General features: G+C 44.8%; 1 protein-coding gene across 2 annotated transcripts in view; it reads right to left on the minus strand.

Annotated features, from left to right (window-relative positions):
* TBC1D22B (TBC1 domain family member 22B) overlaps nucleotides 1–20,493 on the minus strand; it is a 42,603-nt gene that overhangs the window by 1,444 nt on the left and 20,666 nt on the right. For both annotated transcript variants that reach the window (XM_068114058.2, XM_068114059.2), the window contains 2 exons: nucleotides 8,439–8,514; nucleotides 6,977–7,104 (listed from right to left, as the gene is read on the minus strand). In XM_068114058.2, coding sequence (XP_067970159.1) covers nucleotides 6,977–7,104; nucleotides 8,439–8,514 — 204 coding nt within the window. The remainder of the gene's footprint in view (nucleotides 1–6,976; nucleotides 7,105–8,438; nucleotides 8,515–20,493) is intronic.

Raw genomic sequence — 20,493 nt, forward strand, 5'->3', positions numbered from 1 at the left:
TTGTTTTGTGATTAACGTATGTGATTACAAACTTGTTTGAGTCGATAGCCGCTGAAGAATCGAGTGAAAATGTTCCTGCTCTGTCGGGAGGTTTTGTGGCAGCCGTCTTTCAAGGAAAGAAAGTAGTGCAACCAGTCTTACAGATCATGAAGTTTAAACCCATTGCCAATAATGGGTACTGGCTGATCATCTGCTGTGGAGTATTGCCGCATGACAAAACCTTTGGCCGAGCTCTAATGTTTCATGTGGAGTCACCATTTTTTTTGCGATATCATCGGTCTGTTGGTGACCTCTAATCAAATGAAAGACCAAATACTTCATTGGGGACCTCAAAAGGAACCCAGGATAAGCAAAGAACGACGATAGATTCAATCAGGAGGAACATGGACAGGATCAGATAGATGAGCAGATGTAACTGTGGTGGAATAACTCAGAGCTCAATCAAATTATAGCAGCAGATTGGTTGAATCATTTATTCATTACATACACAAGATAATTACATACCAGTGTGTACCCCGGTTACATTACATACCGGTTGTCACCTGTTCAAGGAGTTACATACCGGTGTGTATCCCGGTTTAGAATAGGTACACCGTATCCCTGCGTGTCGTAAGAGGCGACTAAAAGGGTTGGCGTCAGGAAGGGCATCCAGCCATAAAACATTGCCTCAAAAAAGGAAACCATGACAATTACAATTACACATGGGCAGGGTACAGCCCGAAGCACCCCGTGCGGGTCCTCACCCCCTCTCGTCAAAAATCAGGGTGGGGAACCCGATCGAAGCAAGAGTGGAAATCACTCCATTTATGACGCGAAACGTCTGATGCCCCACGTGGAGATCAGTTTCTGAGGTTTGGGACATGGAATGTAGGGACAATGACAGGAAGATCAGGAGAAGTGGTGCAAGTATAGGTCAGAAGAAGAGTGGACATATGATGTGTGCAGGAGATGAGATGGAAGGGAAGTGGTGTGAGAATGGTGAAGGGTAAGCAGGGACAGAAATACAAGTTTGTGTGGCAAGGGTGCCCAGAAGGCATGAATGCTGTTGGTGTCCTGTTTTCTGAGGAGTTTGTAGACAGTGTGGTGAGTGTGACTAGCGTGAGTGAAAGGTTGATGATGGTGAAAATGATGATTGGAAAGCTCTTGGTGAACGTCATCTCGGGATATGCTCCGCAAGTTGGTCGAAGCGATGAAGAGAAGGACAACTTCTGGTGTGCAATCGAGAAGCTGATGGAAGACGTGGAAGATGAGGAAGTTGTTGTGGTAGGAGACTTAAATGGACATGCCCTTCATTCCTCTTTACTCCCGCCTCTGGAACAAACTCCCTCACTCGATTCAATCCCACCCCTCCCTCCAGGTCTTTAAAACAGCTGTTCACCACCATCTCTTATCTTCCCCCATCCAAAACCTTGATCTCTTCCGCCCCCGTTAATTCACCCCAAATCCACTTTTTTTTTGAAATACCGACTTTTTTCTTTCCTGGAAGTTCCAGCAGTGTCCATGTGTTTTATACTTTCCCAGCCCCCCCCCGCCATCCCATGCCTCCTCCCCACAAGCCCTCTCCCTCCCACAGATCTTCAGTTGTCCCTGTTCTCTGCTGTTGTACTTGTGTGCTTCCCTCTCTCTCCCCATCTTGTCTCCCACTCCCTATTTTGTATGTTTTGTGTGTCCGTTTTTTTGTGATTGATGTTAGCTCCTACACGAGCCTCGATCTTGTATACAAAAAAAGATTTAAAAAAAACTGTGGGAAGGAGTATAGACAGTTTTGAGGGAGTTCATGGGGGTTACGGATATGGTGTGAGGAATGGAGAAGGTGAAAGGATTTTGGAGTTTGCTGATGGAGCTGGTTTGTTGATTTGTAATACTCAGTTCCAGAAAGAGGATAATAAGCTTGTTACATACACGTCAGGTGGGTCGACAACAACCGTTGACTACCTGATGGTGCGTAGGTGAGATAGGGGGCACCTTCGGGACACAAAGGTGATCCTGGGGGAGGAGGCTGTTTCACAGCACCACTTGGTTGTCTGCGACATAAGGGTGAAAGGTGCGAGGAGAGCTCGGCGGGTGAAGTACCAACCGAGAATGAAGGTGTGGAGGTTGAAAGAGGTGACAGTAAGGGAGGCATTAAAAGAGAGGCTGAGTAGGGTAGAGGATGATGTGGTTGAGCTTGAAAGTGCTTGGATGTCAATGAAAGCTAGTCTGTTGGGAGCCGTTGGTGAGGTATGTGGATGGACAAAAGGACCACCGAGGCACTCGGAAACATGGTGGTGGGATGATGAAGTTGGAAAGAGGATTGACGAGAAGAGGAAGAAGTTCAAGGAGTGGCAGAAGGCAAAGGGTACGGGAGCAGAAACAGCAGAGCTTGAAAGTTATAAGGCAGCCAGGAAGGCTGCAAAGAAAGAGGTAGCAAAGGCGCAGGAGGCATGTAGGAAAATGTTCGGAGAACGCTTGGATTCGGAAGAGGGTCAGAAAGCAGTATTCAGGATTGCAAAGCAGATAGCGAAAGAGAGGTGTGATGTGATGGGGGTGAGTTGCTTGAAGGATGAAGTGGGACAAATTGTTGTCGACCCAGATGGAATTAAAGGAAGATGGAAAATATATATGGAAATGCTGTTGAATACAGAGAATGAATGGGATGGGAACATAGAGAGTAACCCAGTTTTAGGACCGGCAGAGAAGATAACTGAGAAGGAAGTTGAGGAAGCGATAAAAGCAATGAAGAGTGGAAAAGCCGGAGGGCCAACGGGAGTTGTGGGAGATATGTTGAAGGCAGCAGGAAGTTGGGGTGTGAAGAGAATGACAGAGATCTGTAATCTGGTGGTGAAAGAAGGCCGCATTCCAGTGGATTGGGAACTGAGTGCCCTCGTCCCTCTATACAAGGGGAAAGGTGACGCTCTGGAGTGTGGCTCGTACCGAGCGATAAAGTTATTGGAGCATGGAATGAAGGTATTGGAAAGGGTGTTGGAGAGGAGGATAAGGAAGAAAGTGAAGATCGACGAAATGCAGTTTGGATTTATGCCAGGAAGAGGAACGACAGACGCGCTTTTCATTGTGAGGCAGTTGCAGGAGAAGTACATGGAGAAGAGGAAGAAGTTGTTTTTTGGGTTTGTTGATCTGGAGAAAGCATTCGATAGGGTTCCACGCAAAGTATTGACATGGGCATTGAGGAAGTTAGGAGTGGAGGAATGGTTGATCAGAGTAGTGATGGCAATGTACAAAAGAGCGCGCACAGCTGTAAGGACGAAGGACGGGAACAGTGGTGAGTTTGAGGTGAAGGTGGGAGTGCATCAAGGGTCCGTACTAAGTCCACTACTATTTGTAGCTGTGATGGAGGTGCTGGCTCAGAAGGTAAAGGAGGGTTTACCGTGGGAGTTGTTGTATGCAGATGATCTGGTGTTGATTGCGGAAAGTATGGATGGACTGAAGGAAAAGATGAACAAGTGGAAGGTCTGAAGACATGGAGATGTCTCCGGTATGGAGACAAAAGGTCTGAAGGTGAATATCGGAAAGACGAAGGTGATGGCAAGTGGTAAAGCATGTGGTGAGGTGGAAAGAACTGGGAAGTGGCCGTGTGCTGTGTGCAGGAAGGGTGTCGGAGTGAACTCCATTCAATGTACAATGTGCTCTGAGTGGGTTCATCGAAAATGTAGTGGTCTGAGAGGGTCATTAACCTGTGTGGCAGCTACATTCAAGTGTAAGGTGTGCACAGAGGGAGCTGCAGATGGAGGAAATGTTGAGTTGGATCTTGGAGACGGCGTGAAGCTGGAAGGTGAGAAAACATTTTGCTACCGAGGAGACATGCTGAATGGAGAAGGTGGATCAGACTCGGCAATGGTTGCTAGAGTGAGATTGTGCATGGAAGAAGTTTCGGGAATTTAGTGGCGTACTGACGAGGAGGGGAGTGTCGCTGAAGCTGAAGGGAAAGGTGTATGCTGCATGTGTGAGAAGTGTTATGATTTATGGGAGCGAGACATGGGTAATGAACGTAGATCAGCAACGAAGGCTGGAAAGGGTGGAAATGCAAATGGTTCGGTGGATGTGTGGAGTATCTTTGCAAGAGAGGAAGACAAATGATGAATTGCGAAAGATGATGGGAATACAGTGCATTCAGAAAGTATTCAGACCCCTTCCCTTTTTTCACATTTTGTTATGTTGCAGTTTTATGCTGAAATCGTTTAAATTCACTTTTTCCCTCATCGATCTGCACTCAATACTTCATAATGACAAAGAGAAAACAGGATTTTAGAATGTTTTGCAAATTTATTAAAAAGAAAAAACTGAAATATCACATTGACATAAGTATTCATACCCTTTCCTATGACACTTGAAATTTAGCTCAGGTGCCTCCCATTTCTCTTGATCATCTTTGGGATGTTTCCACACCTTGATTGGAGTCCACATGTGGTAAATTCAATTGATTGGACATGATTTGGAAAGGCACACACCTGTCTATATAAGGTCTCACAGCTGACAATGCATATCAGAGCAAAAACCAAGCCATGAGGTTAAAGGAACTGCCTGCAGAGCTCAGAGACAGGATTGTGTTGAGGCACAGATCTGGGGAAGCCTACAAAAAAATGTCTGCTGCATTGAAGGTTCCCAAGAGCACAGTGGCCCCCATAATTCTTAAATGGAAGAAGCTGGAACAACTAGGACTCTTCCTAGAGCTGGCCGCCTGGCCATACTAAGCAATCGGGGGAGAAGGGCCTTGGTAAGAGAGGTGACCAAGAACCCAATGGTCACTCTGGCTGAGCTCCAGAGATCCTGTGTGGAGATGGGAGAAACTTCCAGAAGGATAGCCATCACTGCAACACTCCACCGATCTGGGCTTTATGGCAGAGTGGCCAGACGGAAGCCTCTCCTCAGTAAAAGACACATGAAAGCCCACTTGGAGTTTGCAAAAAAGCACCTAAAGGACTCACAGACTGTGAGAAACAAGATTCTGTGGTCTGATGAAACCAAGATTGAACTGTTTGGCTTCCGTCTGGCCACTCTGCCATCAAGCCCAGATCGGTGGAGTGTTGCAGTGATGGTTGTCCTTCTGGAAGTTTCTCCCATCTCCACACAGGATCTCTGGAGCTCAGCCAGAGTGACCATCGGGTTCTTGGTCACCTCTCTTACCAAGGCCCTTCTCCCCCGATTGCTCAGTTTGGCCGGGCGGCCAGCTCTAGGAAGAGTCCTGGTTGTTCCAAACTTCTTCCATTTAAGAATCATGGAGGCCACTGTGCTCTTCGGAACCTTCAATGCAGCAGAAATTTTTTTGTAGGCTTCCCCAGATCTGTGCCTCGCCACAATCCTGTCTCTGAGCTCTGCAGGCAGTTCCTTCGACCTCATGGCTTGGTTTTTGCTCTGATGTGCATTGTCAGCTGTGAGACCTTATATGGACAGGTGTGTGCCTTTCCAAATCATGTCCAATCAATTGAATTTACCACAAGTGGACTCCAATCAAGGTGTGGAAACATCTCAAAGATGATCAAGAGAAATGGGAGGCACCTGAGCTAAATTTCAAGCATCATAACAAAGGGTATGAATACTTATGTTAATGTGATATTTCAGGTTTTTCTTTTTAATAAATTTGCAAAACTTTCCAAAATCCTGTTTTCTCTTTGTCATTATGGGGTATTGAGTGTAGATTGATGAGGGAAAAAATGAATTTAAACGATTTCAGCATAAGGCTGCAACATAACAAAATGTGAAAAAAGTGAAGGGGTCTGAATAGTTTCTAAATGCACTGTAGAGCCTGTGCTGGATGCTGTGAAGAGAAACAGGTGGAGATGGTTTGGTCATGTGTTGAGGAAGGATGAAAGTGACTGGTTGAGAAGAGTGATGGAAATGAATGTAGAAGGAAATCGAGGACGGGAAAGACTGAGAAAGACTTGGCTAAAGGTGGTGGAAGAAGAAATGCGGGCAAGGGGGTTAACAAGGGGAGATGTAGAAAATAGGGCAAAATGGAGAAGATTGCCATGGGGCCCGCAAGACTAACCCCCGCTCTAGCAGGGAAAATGGCCTTAAAATGCCTGTTTATTTGTTTTTTTTGAAACCATATATGATAACCTGTGTGGCCGGATTATTTATTGGCTTTCATGCAGACATTGGATTACCACCGTTCAACCTTTCCACCATCTCGGGTCATTCTCCGTCCCTACTTGTCGTATTTTGTGCCCTCATTAAGCTCTCCCCTTACACTTGCAGATTGCCATGTTTCCTTCCCCATTCTATCTCCCCCAGATCATGCATCCCTTTGTTTGTTGCACCCACATGACTGACTGCTCCATTGACAGTACACGTTACCTTATACCTTCTCATCTCTCTATCCCATGCACCAATATTTTGAATGAAAGGAATTTAAAAAAAAGTGAGGGCCTTGGCTAACGTTCCACAACATGGTCAAGGATGGTCCAATTGAGATTCCGATTTGTAGTCACAATGCAATATTCAATTGAAATCAAGTTATTCCTCAATCATAAATTGCCGTTTGTGGCCAGACAGACAGATGGGCAGAAGTCAACCAACTGCTTAACCAAGTTGTTCTTGATCCAGAATAATTAACAGCAGAGCTCCTTTGTGGGCCTTTGTACCAGTAGCTGCCTGAGCACCATAAGTGTAGTAAGAGAGTGAAAATTTCCTGTCATGAGCGTCCACTCGTCGCCGTCCGCCAAACCCACCTCTATTATTTTAAATGTGTTCACAGAACTGGTAGAATTTGCATCGAGAGTCTATTTCTGCATGCTGTGCTCCAGTAAAAGAAACTGGAAATCTAGGCTTTTTCTCATGTGACAATAAATGTGAATTGTTACTCCCAAATTGCCGGCTCGATGACAGAAGAAGAAAAAAAATTGCATTTTTTTTTCTGCCTCCATCCCTACCCTGTTTAGAATCCTATGCGGGCACGGGCAACTTGCTAGTAATGATAATGAAAAGTCAGCATTTGTTTTAAGCCCATTTCTAATCAAGAAATAAAAAGAGGGGAAAAGACCTGATAAGTGTCCCAAAGGCGAATGGTGCACCGCAGGGGGAGCTCCCGCATCAGGAGGTTGTTCATCCAGCGGAAGGCAAATTGGAGGTATTCCACCTCGTGCCTCTCTATATGACTATGAACAGCTTCTGCAAGGACACAATCACCACCAACAGGGCAGATGAGCAAATGCAAAGGAAGGGTACACAATTCACCATCATTATGTCACCTAACAAATAGCACAGAAGATAGCCAATCAAAATTGTCGCAATTATGTGAAAATTACAAAATATCAATTGCAAAGTCACTCAAGAGAAATTAAGATGATCAGTATGTTTTCTTTCAACAATGATTGGTTCCATCACATTATTAAACAAGTACAGATACATTCAATGTACATCGCCCCCATGCCAAATAAATAAATTAATAAATGAAAAAATAACATCCTCCAGCGCGGCATTGCCAGGGTGCCTCTGGCACCTAGCGATACCGGCATGCAGCTCATAGAGACTGTATTGGGAGGGAGAGGTGTACAATAATTGATCGATTAATTGCATAATTAAAATCAATAAATACTAATCGTAAAATAATTTCTTAATCGATTGGCTAATAGCATAGATCAACCACCAATGTTTCATCCGAAGCTGTAACTTTTTGAAAATTGGTCATTAATCAAAAAAATAATTGACTAATCAATAAATAATTAATCGATTAATTGATTAATCAATAAATCAAAAATATCCTTTATAGCCAATCACTTGGTCACTGTCGTGTCTGAATATCAGCTTCCTAGCTCAAAAGGTGCCTGAGATATTGCCCAGAAGAGAAAGAAACTAAATAAATGATTAATAATGAAAATAAATAAATAATAAATATGAAATAATTAAATAATTAATCAATTGGCTAATAGAATACCTAAACCACCACAGTTTCATCCAAATCTGTAACTTCAAAAAAAAATAAAGTAATTAATCGAATAATTAAATAATTAATCAATTAATTGATTAATCAATACATCAAAAATACCCTTTACAGCCAAATCACTGTCATTTTCATGTCCAAATATGAGCTTCCTAGCTCAAAAGGTGCCCGAAATATTGCCCAGATGAGAAAGGAAATAAATAAGTACTTAATCAATAATAATTAAGTAATTAATCAATTAATTGATTAACCAGAAAAACAAAAAAATGCCGTTTTTTGCCAAAGCACGTGCTCACTATTGTGCCCAAGTTTCAGCTTTCTAGCTCAAAGGATGTCTGAGATATCGCCCGAACAAACAAACAAACCGGAGTGAAAACAGAGTACTCCCTTTCAGCGCGCATCATCGCCGGGCCCCCTTCGGTGCCCGGCGATGACGTCATGCAGCGTCTGGAGATGGAATAGGAAGGGAACCGTGTACAATATTTGTTCAGAGCATAGACAGTCACACCCTTACTCCTTGGATATAACATGAGTGAGTACGTGTAGGACAAGGAGTATATACCATCGATGCGACTGACGAGTTCTCCGAGGGCGTTGACCTTTCGCTGGACACCCGGCTGGGCAAAGGTGTAGTTATCCTGAAGGTTGAGAAACAATGTTTGCCCTTTTGCAAGACGGTCAAGAGATTTGAAAAATATTTTTTTCCATTCTGGCAGACAATGACATACACCAACACACACACACCGACACACCTCTGTTTGCCAGACCACTTTATTCTGGCAAGTCCAAGTATAGAAAAAAAAAAAGGTTTAAATTATAACAGCAGATTTCCAAAATTGCTAAAAAATATTGCTACAGACCTCATCTAAGGAGAAAATTGGGGCTAGATTACAATAGTTATTTCATAGTATGTGTTAGTGCAAGTGATGGTGTCGTTCCTGTAAATGTGAGTGTCAAGTGTTTAGAAAGATCTCGTCCCCTCCGCCCCAGTGTGTGTGTCTAAGCCCCGCCTTTCCCCCCTCCCTATATTATTGGGCCTTCCCAGTCGTTGATCTCTCCTTGTATGGAATTTCTTTAGTTAACAGCTAAATAATGCAGCCGACGAGCATGATCACAGGGTCATTGAACAGACTGGTACACAAGCCCATAAAACAACAGCTGTCCGTTGTGTGGAATTTTCCTCACTTGCCAACAAATGGGCATGCACCATAAATCACCGTATGTTGAGCTGCATCCACCAATGGGCATGTGCCACAGACGGTTCTCGATGGGCCCTGTGGGATGTAATAAGAGCATGCACACCATATGCCTGGCTATTGTTGTTGTTGTTCTTCTTCTGTCTGTCTCAGGGCTCTGATGGGTTGGTAGCTCGCTGACATTAGTTGGAGAGTTATTTGTGGTTCGGGTTTGTGGCACACATCGCGGTTCGTTGCGGAGCTGGTGCGCTGGGAGCATGATTGGTACTGGCAGGTAAGGTGCAGCGAGGACAAGCCAAAACACCATCGCTGCGCAACTGAACTAGCGCGAGCATTGCCGCGTAGAAAAGGTCTCTTTTGTCATGTCGATCTCCCGCTAAGTCCCATGTTCCCCTGAGTGAATGAGACATCAAGGCCTAATTGATAAGCCGCCGTGATTCCGAGGGCACTTTGTACTATAATTTATTTGCTTGTGATCGCCTCTGCGTGGCCGTGCCTTCTTCCCCTTTCCCCATTTCCTTGTGAATAAATCCCTTCTTTTGGTGAAACAATTTGTGTTTGTCGGGTGCAGGGTACATAGTGCTTCGTAAATTGCTTTATTAATCCATTGGCCGGGTAGATTGGGTCAACTCATACGTGGCTCAATGCGGAACGCCAACAAGCTTCAATCACTTTTTTCTGGGGGCGTCCCAATGTGGTCGTTGTGTTCGGAGGCAACGATTCACGCCAAACTAACCTGCCTGGCAGAGTGACGGTCGATGAAGATAGATACACGACTGCAACAATATCATTAAATATTTTGTAAGGGGTTCCAAAGGAGGATAGAGAGTGGAGGATAGAGTCACAAGATATTTACCTCCACCATCAAAGGAGGTTATGTTTACACCCCTGTCTGTTTGTCTGTGAACAAGATATCGCAAAAAGTTGTGGATGGGTTCGGATGAAATTTGGTGGAGGGGTAGCGTATGTAACAAGGATGAAATGATTAGATTTTGGTGAAGATCCGGGTTCGGATCCAGCTAGTAAAAATGTTTAAGACATTATTCACCATTGAGAGATCAGGCGAAAAGCAATATACAACATGATATTCTTGGGTAAAATGCCAGGGGCAAAGAAAATACCCCTTTATATAAGGGTATGTGCCATGTGGCAAAGTATAGAAAAGAAGGGACATTCCATAGTTTGTAGAAATTGCCAAACAATACAAAATAAGGGGCATTCAAAAAATCATGTGTGCATGCTGGACTACCGTTGTGTTCTGAGGAGGAACCAAGTAATGCTCTAGAAAAGTTAGTATGAAGATATAAAAGACGATATAAAAGACTTGACAAAGTAAGGGGAAAAAAAATATTCAACCCAGACAGGATGAAATGCCACAATCTCCAGCTTGGGATTCTGATGCTTTATTCGTTAGGCCATTGAGCCAGAACGTCAGAAAATTTTTTTTAAAGTATTTTAAAGGGGTGCGTATATATGTATATTTATATATACAATATACCAGTAGAAGCCGAGAAACAAATTTTCAGTCCTCATGTTAAAGTTGCCCACAGAGAAACCATCCCAACAAAAAGAAGGGGTGCTTTGTGCCTCCTCCCTTGATTTCCATACAATAAGCAATTTGATGTGGTACAATTACTCATAATGATGCTGATATTCAGGTTTAAGAATAAATACGTTTTAAATATGAACAAAATGCATTTGCTCATTGTACAAGATGTTCATTTGTTCATTTATTTAAGATGATATAAAAGACTTGAAAATGCAAGGGGAAAAATATTCAACCCAGACAGTATTCGGACCTACAACCCCCAGCTTGGGAGTCTGATGCTTTATCCATTAGGCCATTACGTTAGATTTGTGTAATATTTGTAAAGAGGTATAAAGTGCCTGGTGTTGGCCTAATGATTCGGTTGGTGGGCTTGGGATCCGAAGGTCCTGAGTTTGAATCCCCTTCAGCTGTTGAATTAATACCAGGTGGGGTTGACAGCCTGCCATCCTTCCGAGGTCGGCAAAATGAGTACCAGGGTACAGGGTCCTCCATCAAGGAGGTTCGTGGCAGGATTTGCACTCCGGTCGGCTGTAAAAACACCTCATTCCGTAGCACACAGTGGTGTGTGTCGGGATGGTGCTGAGGAGTCGTCCAAGGACGCAGCGACATGCTAATCCAGTGTATGCTCATATATAATATATATATATATATATATATATATATATATATATATATATATATATATATATATATATATATATATATATATATATATATATATATATATATATATATATGTATGTATATATATATATATATATATATATATATATATATATATATATATATATATATATATATATATATATGTATATATATATATATATGTATATATATATATATATATATATATATATATATATATATATATATATATATATATATATATATATATATATATATATATATAGTCGCGCAACCGCGATTAACACCACAGTTGCGGAGGCCGATTGCGAGGCTTTCAACTCCCGAGGCGCAAACTCAATAGCGGATTCCAATCAGGCACAAACGCGCGGAATGGCGGGACACAGCAAAGCTCCGCAGCCTTACCTATTAAAATGAAACAGGAAACTGCGTTCAGATATATACAGAAAATAATACAAGGATTTATTCATGAAAAGTAAAGACAGTGAAAAAGCACGCGCCGGTAATAACTCTAATAAGAAGCCTAAATTGGGATCCCACACACAACAGATATCAAACACGATACGAGGGAGATGAATACGAAAATAACACGTCTCGTCATGTAAAGTGTAAACGCAGAGCTCGGGCTTATCTGGCTCTAGTCGTCTTCAGTGTAACACGGCCCCGCGGCCCTCTCCGTCCACCTCCGAGCGCCACCAGGCCTCGTCGGTTCAACGGCACACCACGAGCTCCCTTGCTCCAAAGGTCCAACGCAGGGCTGCACAAAGCAAGCGACCTCCACTCGACCAGGGACAGGAAGGACTCTCCAAACTCGGGATCGCACCGGGACCTTCTCAAGCCGTGAACTCCTTCGAACTCCACTCACACCGGGAGTGCCGGCAGCCAACGCTGCCGAAAATGGCGTCCGACCGTCGATAATATCTCTGGCCGATGACGTCACATTGGCGCACTCCTCAGCCAATAAAAGCCTCCCAACTCGCCGGCTCGCCCAGGTCACGCCCTCTGCGGCATCACTCCACTCTCCCGTCCCCGACCCCGCGGTCCTTGTGTTATAACACGTGCTAGGCGAGGTTTGTAGGCCTTGGAGGTGTAAATGGTGGCGGCCAATTGTGGCGGTGTTTTTGCCCTGGTTTCCTGTCCGTTTGTTCCGAAGTCATCGTCAGGGAAAGGAATTATTTAATGTTGCGCTAGGGACCTAACTAATGTTTATGTGGTTTGCAGTGCCATAATGGACAAAGGTTTGACTACTAGGTGAGACTCACAGGGGCGTTATCTTTAATCCCTCACTACTTATCACACGAATCTCCTGGTAGATCCACAATTATACACTTTATCCCGACAAACGCCTAAACATCAAGAACTTATTACATGTAGAGTCCCTGTCACGACAGTCGAATACCTACCTATACAGATCTACCTAGCTCTAGATGTTGCTCTACCAAATTCATAACAATATATATATATATATACACAAAGAATTAAGTTAAGCACCCCCCCGTTTTTTTACAACCTCGCACATTACAAGTTTGTTGTCGTCAAAACAGTGTAATATACCCATGATATTGCTATATTTTCTGGAGAAGTGATATTATGGTCACATAAAAACATAACAATCATGCCGTTTTCAATATTTTATTCTGAATAATTTAAGGTGAAATTTTTTGGGAATTTTAGGCATATTTTCACCTCAATTTAAGTATGGAGCTATAGGTCCATCACGGACAGTGTGGATGACGTTTATGTTTTCTAACGTACAGTCATTGTTCTGAGAAGACCTCTAGCGATCTTTGCGTCAATAACGTGTGTAGGACCCACGTGATCGGATCACTGACTCAACCCTACGTCTCATAGACCCTGTAAGCCGTCGTATGCGTTGCTGTGGCAGGTTGTTCCATTCCCGATGTAATGCACGTTCCAATTCATCCAGATTGGCTATTGGAGGGACCATCTTCGCAATTTGTCGTCCCAACATGTCCCAAACGTGCTCGAGGGGGTTCAGGTCAGGACTGTACGCAGGCCAGGGGATGGTTGTCACAGCACCTTGCTCCATCCGATCACGTGGGTCCTACACACGTTATTGACGCAAAGATCGCTAGAGGTCTTCTCAGAACAATGACTGTACGTTAGAAAACATAAACGTCATCCACATTGTCCGTGATGGACCTATAGCTCCATACTTAAATTGAGGTGAAAATATGCCTAAAATTCCCAAAAAATTTCACCTTAAATTATTCAGAATAAAATATTGAAAACGGCATGATTGTTATGTTTTTATGTGACCATAATATCACTTCTCCAGAAAATATAGCAATATCATGGGTATATTACACTGTTTTGACGACAACAAACTTGTAATGTGCGAGGTTGTAAAAAAACGGGGGGGTGCTTAACTTAATTCTTTGTGTATATATACAGTGAAACCTTGACTTACGAGTGCACCAACTTACGAGTTTTCCGAGATACGAGCCGTCGCTCGGGCGGTTTTTTGCTTTGAGATGCGAGCCGAGATCTGAGTTACGAGCTTACGCCACCCGCCACGAGGTGGCCCAACGAGCGTTCCGGTCACGTGGTTATCTTGCCGTGCAAGCATCTCTGCCGTATATCGCTGCTGCTTTGTTTTCGCATGTTGGTTATTTTGGAAAATTTCTTAGTTTTAACCATGGGTCCTAAGAAATTGAGTGCCAAGGGCAGTACTGAGAAGAAGAAGAGGATGATGTGCTTGGATATAAAACACGCAATCGTCGAAAAACATGAGCGAGGTGTGCGTGTTGTCGACTTGGCGAGGCAGTACGATCGTAGCAGTACGATCGAAACATTTTGAAAGGGAGGAAGAAACAAACCTCGTTGGACAGGTTTTTATTGAAACGCCCTGCAAGTGAAAGCGAGGAAAGGCAAAAGTCATCTCCTCCACCTCCGCCAGCATCTTCGTCTGATCTTCAAGGTAAATACACTTAATAAAACCAGTTTATTTCTTTACATTGTGGCGGACACGGAAGCTCACTGACGTGGTGACATCATTCCGCGCACCAAGTGGGCGGGGGCCACGCCGAGGGGTAGGCGTGGCCTCAGGATATACACCGGGCGCGCAGCCCTGAGCAGCTCAGTGTTACAGTGAGCTCTTGAATAAAGACTCTTACAAATTACCGCGTTGTCCGCTTCCTCCTTGTTTACAAGCAGCGCGCCTAACGCCGCTTATTATGTACAGTATATACGAGGTCGTGCTTGTTTATACATTATTTGTTATTTATAAAGTACATTTTTCTTATTTAAAAACACGTAACAAAAAAAATTGGTGTGGTTTTTTGAGGGCTGGAACGGATTAATAGCATTTCAATGCATTTTTAATGGGGAAATTTAATTTGAGAAACGAGCAAATTGAGTTACGAGCTCGGTCACAGAACGAATTAAACTCGTAAGCCAAGGTTTCACTATATATATATATATATATATATATATATATATATATATATATATATATATATATATATATATATATATATATATATATATATATATATAATAATAATAATAATAATAATGCATTTATTTTATATAGCGCTTTTCAGGAAGCCCAAAGACGCTTTGACAGAGTGCAAAACATAATGCATAGCAAAACATAAAAACAATTGCAAAAAAGAAGAATCAATAGGGAAATATTCAAAGCACAAAGGAGGGAGAAGGAGAGGAGATAGTCAGGGGTTAGATGCTGTGGGTTAAATGTTGAATGCAGTGTTGAACAGGTGGGTCTTGAGTGATGTTTTGAATGTGGTGAGTGAGGAGGAGTCTCTGATGGTGTGAGGTAGCGAGTTCCAGAGGGTGGGAGCAGCGATGGAGAAGGCCCTGTCCCCCCAGGATCTAAATTTGGTCCGGATGGGGGGGGGGGGGGGGGGGTCAGGAGGTTGGTACCAGCAGAGCGGAGGTTGCGGGTGGGAGTGTGTCTGGAGAGGAGGTCAGCCAGGTAGGATGGGGCCAGGTTATGGCGGGCTTTGTAGGTCAAGAAGAGGATTTTGTACTGGATTCTCTGGGAGATGGGGAGCCAGTGAAGCTTGTAAAGGACGGGGGTGATGTGGTCACGGGTCCGGGAATGGGTGAGTAGACGGGCAGCGGAGTTCTGAATGTATTGGAGTTTATTGGTGATTGTTGAGGATGAACCATAAAGGAGGCTATTGCAGTAGTCCAGACGGGAAGTGATGAAGGCGTGGATGAGGGTTTCTGCAGCCACGGAGGAGAGGGATGGACAGAGACGGGCGATGTTTTTCAGGTGAAAGAAGGCTGTCTTTGTGATCTGTTTAGTGTATTTGTCGAAGGAGAGGGTTTGGTCAAAGATGATGCCAAGATTCCGGATGTGAGGGGAGGTGGATACTGGGAAACCGTCGATGTTGAGGGCAAAGTTATGGGTGGACTTGGTGAGCGTTTTTGGGCCAATGATGATTATTTCAGATTTATCACAGTTAAGTTTGAGGAAGTTGATTTGAAGCCAGGATTTTATTTCAGTGATGCAGTTTGTCAGGATAGAGTGGGTGGCGGTGGAGACAGACTTGGTGGAGATGAAAAGCTGGATGTCATCGGCGAAGCAGTGGAATTGGAGACCATGACGGCGGATTAAGTGACCGAGGGGGGACAGGTAAAGGATGAAGAGGAGGGGGCCAATAACTGAACCTTGGGGGACACCTTGGGGGAGGGGAGCAGTGGGGGATTTGCAGTTATTGATGGAGATGAACTGACGTCTGTCAGAGAGGTATGATTTAATCCAAGAGAGGGCAGTGCCGGTAGTGTTAAAGGTGGTTTCAAGTCGGGTGAGGAGGATGGTGTGATCGATGGTGTCAAAGGCGGCGCTGAGGTCGAGGAGGATGAGAATGTTGAGGTTGCCAGCGTCAGAGGAGAGGAGAAGGTCGTTGGTGATTTTGAGGAGAGCAGTTTCAGTACTGTGGTAGGAGCGGAATCCGGATTGGAATGTTTCATACAGGTTATTGGCAGAGAGGTGATGTTTGAGTTGAGTGGCTACAGCGCGTTCCAAAACCTTTGACAGAAAGGGTAGGTTGGAGATGGGTCTGAAGTTATTTAGGGTGTCAGGGTTTAGTCCAGGTTTTTTCAGAATGGGGGTAACAGCAGCAATTTTGAGGGATGGTGGGACGATGCCTGTAGACAGGGAGGAGTTTATTGTTGCAATGATAAGTGGAGAGAGAGCAGGAAGGGAGGCCTTGACAAAGCTGGAGCGGATGGGGTCAAGAGTGCAGGTGGCAGTTTTCATTCCGATGAGGAGTTCAGAGAGGTCAGTAGGGGAGACTGGGGAGAATTGAGACAGGGGATGGCAGGATAAGGGGGGGCAGGTGGTTTGAGCAGGTGCGGCGGTGGTCAAGCTGTTGTAGATGTTTTCAATTTTGCGTTGGAAGAATGAAAGGAAGGAGATGCAGTTGGCTATTGTGAATGACTGGGTGGTGGTGTTCAGGGGGCTGAGGAGTTTGTTTATTGTAGAGAAGAGTGCTTTTGGGTTTCCGGAGCCAGAGTGGATAATTTGAGAGTAGTAGGCGGAGCGGGCGCGGGAGAGGGCATCTTTATAGTGTTGTATGTGGTCCTTGTAGGCCTGGGAGTGAACTGTGAGACCTGTTTTATTGCGGAGTCTTTCAAGTTGGCGAGCACGAGTTTTCATCAGGCGGAGTTCAGGGGTAAACCAGGGAGCAGAATGGGTGAAAGAAACTGTTTTGGTTTTTATAGGCGCAAGTTGGTCAAGGCAGGAGGAGAGAGTGTGGTTGTAGTAGTCAGTGAGGTCAGAAGGGGTGTGGAGGTCAACGAAGGGAGAAGTGGACATTTTTTCAGAGAGGGTCGATGAGAATGAGGTAGGTGAAAGAGCGTTTAGCTTACGGAAGTTGATAGTGCGATAATGCCTTGGTGCTGGGGTGGGGATGTTGATGGTCACAGTGATGGCTAGGTGGTCAGAGAGAGTGAGGTCGGAGCCAGAGAGATGGTGCAAAATTAGTCCAGTAGAGCAGACAAGGTCCAAAATGTGACCACGGTTATGGGTAGGAAAGTTGACATGTTGAGTGAGGTTAAAGCAGGTGAGTAAATCAGTGAAGTCAGTGGTTAGCGTGGAGTCAGTGGAGTCCATGTGGATATTGAAATCACCAAGGAGGAGGATTGAGGGGGAGAGGGAACATAGCTGGGTCAGAAAGTAGGAGAAGTCAGATAGGAATGATGGGTGTGGTTTGGGAGGGCGGTAGACAACAGCCATGACTGACTGTGTGTGACCAGAGAGTTTAAAAGCCAGGTGTTCAAATGATGGAGCAGATGAGATGGAGATGAGGTTGGTCTTGATGTCTTGTCGGTGAATAACGGCAATTCCACCACCTCGGCCCTCCGAGCGTGGTTTATTGATGTAAGAATATCCATTGGGTGTGGTGAGGTTGAGCGTGTAGTAGTCCAGTGGTTGTTGCCAGGTCTCAGTGAGACAGAGAAAGTCCAGTTTATTTTCCAGGATGTAGTCGTTCAGGATGAGGCATTTGTTGTTGAGGGACCGGGTATTGAACAGGGTGAGCTTGATGTTGTTTTGTACGGCGGGTATGAATCCAGGTGATTTGGCCAGGGTTTGCAGACAGGAGGTGCGATTTTGTGCGTTGTTGTGACCAGGTGTGTTGGGACGATGAGTGGGAGTGCGCTGAGCCAACCAGAGGATGGGGATGGAGTGACCTGATTGTAAATAAACAAACTTACGACCGGAGCCACGGTGAATGTACCTGGGTCCATTCGATTTGATTGCAGAGATGCATGATGGGGTGGAGCGGGTTTTAAGCAGGAGAAGCCTTGCGGCGGAGTACCGCAGAGCCATGCCAGCAGGAGCGAAGGGACGAGCACGAGGCCAATATATACATATATATATACATATATATACATATACATACATATATATATATACACATACATACATACATATATATACACATACATACATACATATATATACACATACATACATACATACATATACACATACATACATACATACATATATTATATATATATATATATATATATATATATATACATATATATATATATATACATATATATATATATATATAGTTATGGATTTGGGAATTGTGTTTTTTTGTGTTGTTGTAAAATATCACCCTCCTTCCTCCATTTGTTGTGTATAAAGGTCAAAGGTCGTTCCCGTTAGTTGTTCCATATACCACACGTAGCAAATAATAGATTTCCTCCTTGTTTAGTAGTTATCTCCTTATTATGTGTATTAGATTAAGGCTGTGTCTTCCATTAATTAACACTCCATTGCACCGAATTCAAATAGGGTAGATTCCCTTCACATTCCCCTTTCGTCAATTGCCAACTGCATTGAGCGGTTTGCTGCATTCTGCTGCTGCTGTGGGGTGGTGGTTTTTCGCGGCAAGACTCCATTAGCCACGAGGTCATCTCGGAGCAGACGGTGGGATGAGTCGGCCCAGCGCCGGGAACAGGGCGTGACCTTGCCAACGCCTCCTCTAAGGGCGGGATCGGTGAGCCCTGGCGACCAATCAGGGCCGAGGCGAGCTCACCGATGGGCGTGTCCTGGAGGCCGGCGGCTTGATCGCCCGAGGCGTTATATAAGCGCGCGCGAAAGCTTTCAGACGAGAACAAGTTGATTACCCGGAGAGTCCTGAGAGTTGCGTCAGAGAAACGGCAGAGAGACAGCAAGCCTTTGAGAGAGAGAGAGAGAACCCGTCGCGCAAGGCCCCCACATCAGATGCGGCACACCACAGCAGCTTGAACCAACGGAGCTTGGGAACCACTGCAGTTTTGGACCACGGCAGCTTTGAGCGGTGACGGCAGTTGCAGCTTCCAAGGAATCGCCGTACGAGAGACAGTTGAGGAGAGCCGGCGGCTGCCCAACTCGAGCCGCGATCATCCCAACCACCCGGACCCTTCCCGCCATTCGTTCCTGCCATCATCCCCCATGTAAGTCTGATTGTTCGTCCGTCTTCTGTGTTGTCCTGGGGTTTAAGTAAGACTGTTGATAGGTAAGCTAGAGTTTCAGTGTCCTTCTGGTCCGTCCCTCTTTCTGTCTTTATTTTCTTATTCTTCCTTCTTCCTTGGTTTCTTTCATTGTGTAAATAGATACAAATAAATCATAGTCGTATTTCCAACCTTTTGCCTTCGTCTTCCTCTTCTTCACATCCGTCGTCTTTGTCTTTTCCCCATTGAAAACCTGTGGCACGATTTGGCCAACGTTCAAGGATCGGGTCTAGTTTCTGTTAATAGTTCGTGCCGCGGTTGCTAAAACCGCTCGGCAATTAACATCTGTCCGCGGTACGAACGGGGCTGTGCCACCGGCCTTTCCGGAGGTCGCTGGGCAGCGTCAGGGACCACGTCGGTCAGTTATAGAAGAGGGGATTAATCCCCCCTCTAAGGGGAACCGAGGCCGACGTTGGGTTCCGTAACATATGGTGTCGGGAGCGAGATTCGGACCTGAAGCGCTTAGCGCGCTTAAAATTACGAGTGGGCCAAAATTTTGTTTTATAAAATCTTAAATTTGAAAATCGTGCCATGGATGGTCAAGGCGACGGGATGCCGGTGGGGGAATTAGAGGGTGTAGAGTCGACCCAGGACCTCGGGGAAATGTATGTGGGAGAAATGAGGATGTGGTTGAGGGGGTTTCAGGCACGCAAAATGGCGCCCTCGCGCACGTGGTTACAGCGGCACCAAATTTCGCCGCGCCCGTGACCGTAGCAGCGCCGCCAATGGACTGGGGCCTATTCATGCTGCAAATGCGGGCCCTCATGGAAGAGAACAGGGGGCTGGGAGACCAAATTGGGGCAATGAGGGACGAAGCAAGGGGTACCAGTGAGCAATTGAGAGACAGGTTAAGTAATATGGGAAGTAAATTTGAGGGCTTGGACAATAAATTTGAGGGGTTAAACAATGGAATACAAGCGTTACGCCTAGGTCCCCCGTCGGTGAAGTGATGCGAGTTGACAAAGTGGAAGACGCAAGGCGGCCATCTTGGATTTTGATGTGGCGACCCAATTTTCAATAGTGTTCTTCCTTATACCTAGATACACCCACACACCAGATTAGAAGTTGGTACTTCTCTTATTTTTACCTTCGCAAAAGCAGAAGGTTATGTTTTGATCGCTGTGTATTTATTTGTATGTCTGTGTGTGTGTGTGTGTGTATGTTATTCGCATAACTCAAAAAGTATTCAACCGAATTGCATGAAATTTGGTGGGATGATTGGT

This window comes from Myxine glutinosa, chromosome 4 (genome assembly GCF_964187855.1).
Source record: "Myxine glutinosa chromosome 4, kmMyxGlut1.1, whole genome shotgun sequence".
Taxonomy (NCBI): domain Eukaryota; kingdom Metazoa; phylum Chordata; class Myxini; order Myxiniformes; family Myxinidae; genus Myxine; species Myxine glutinosa.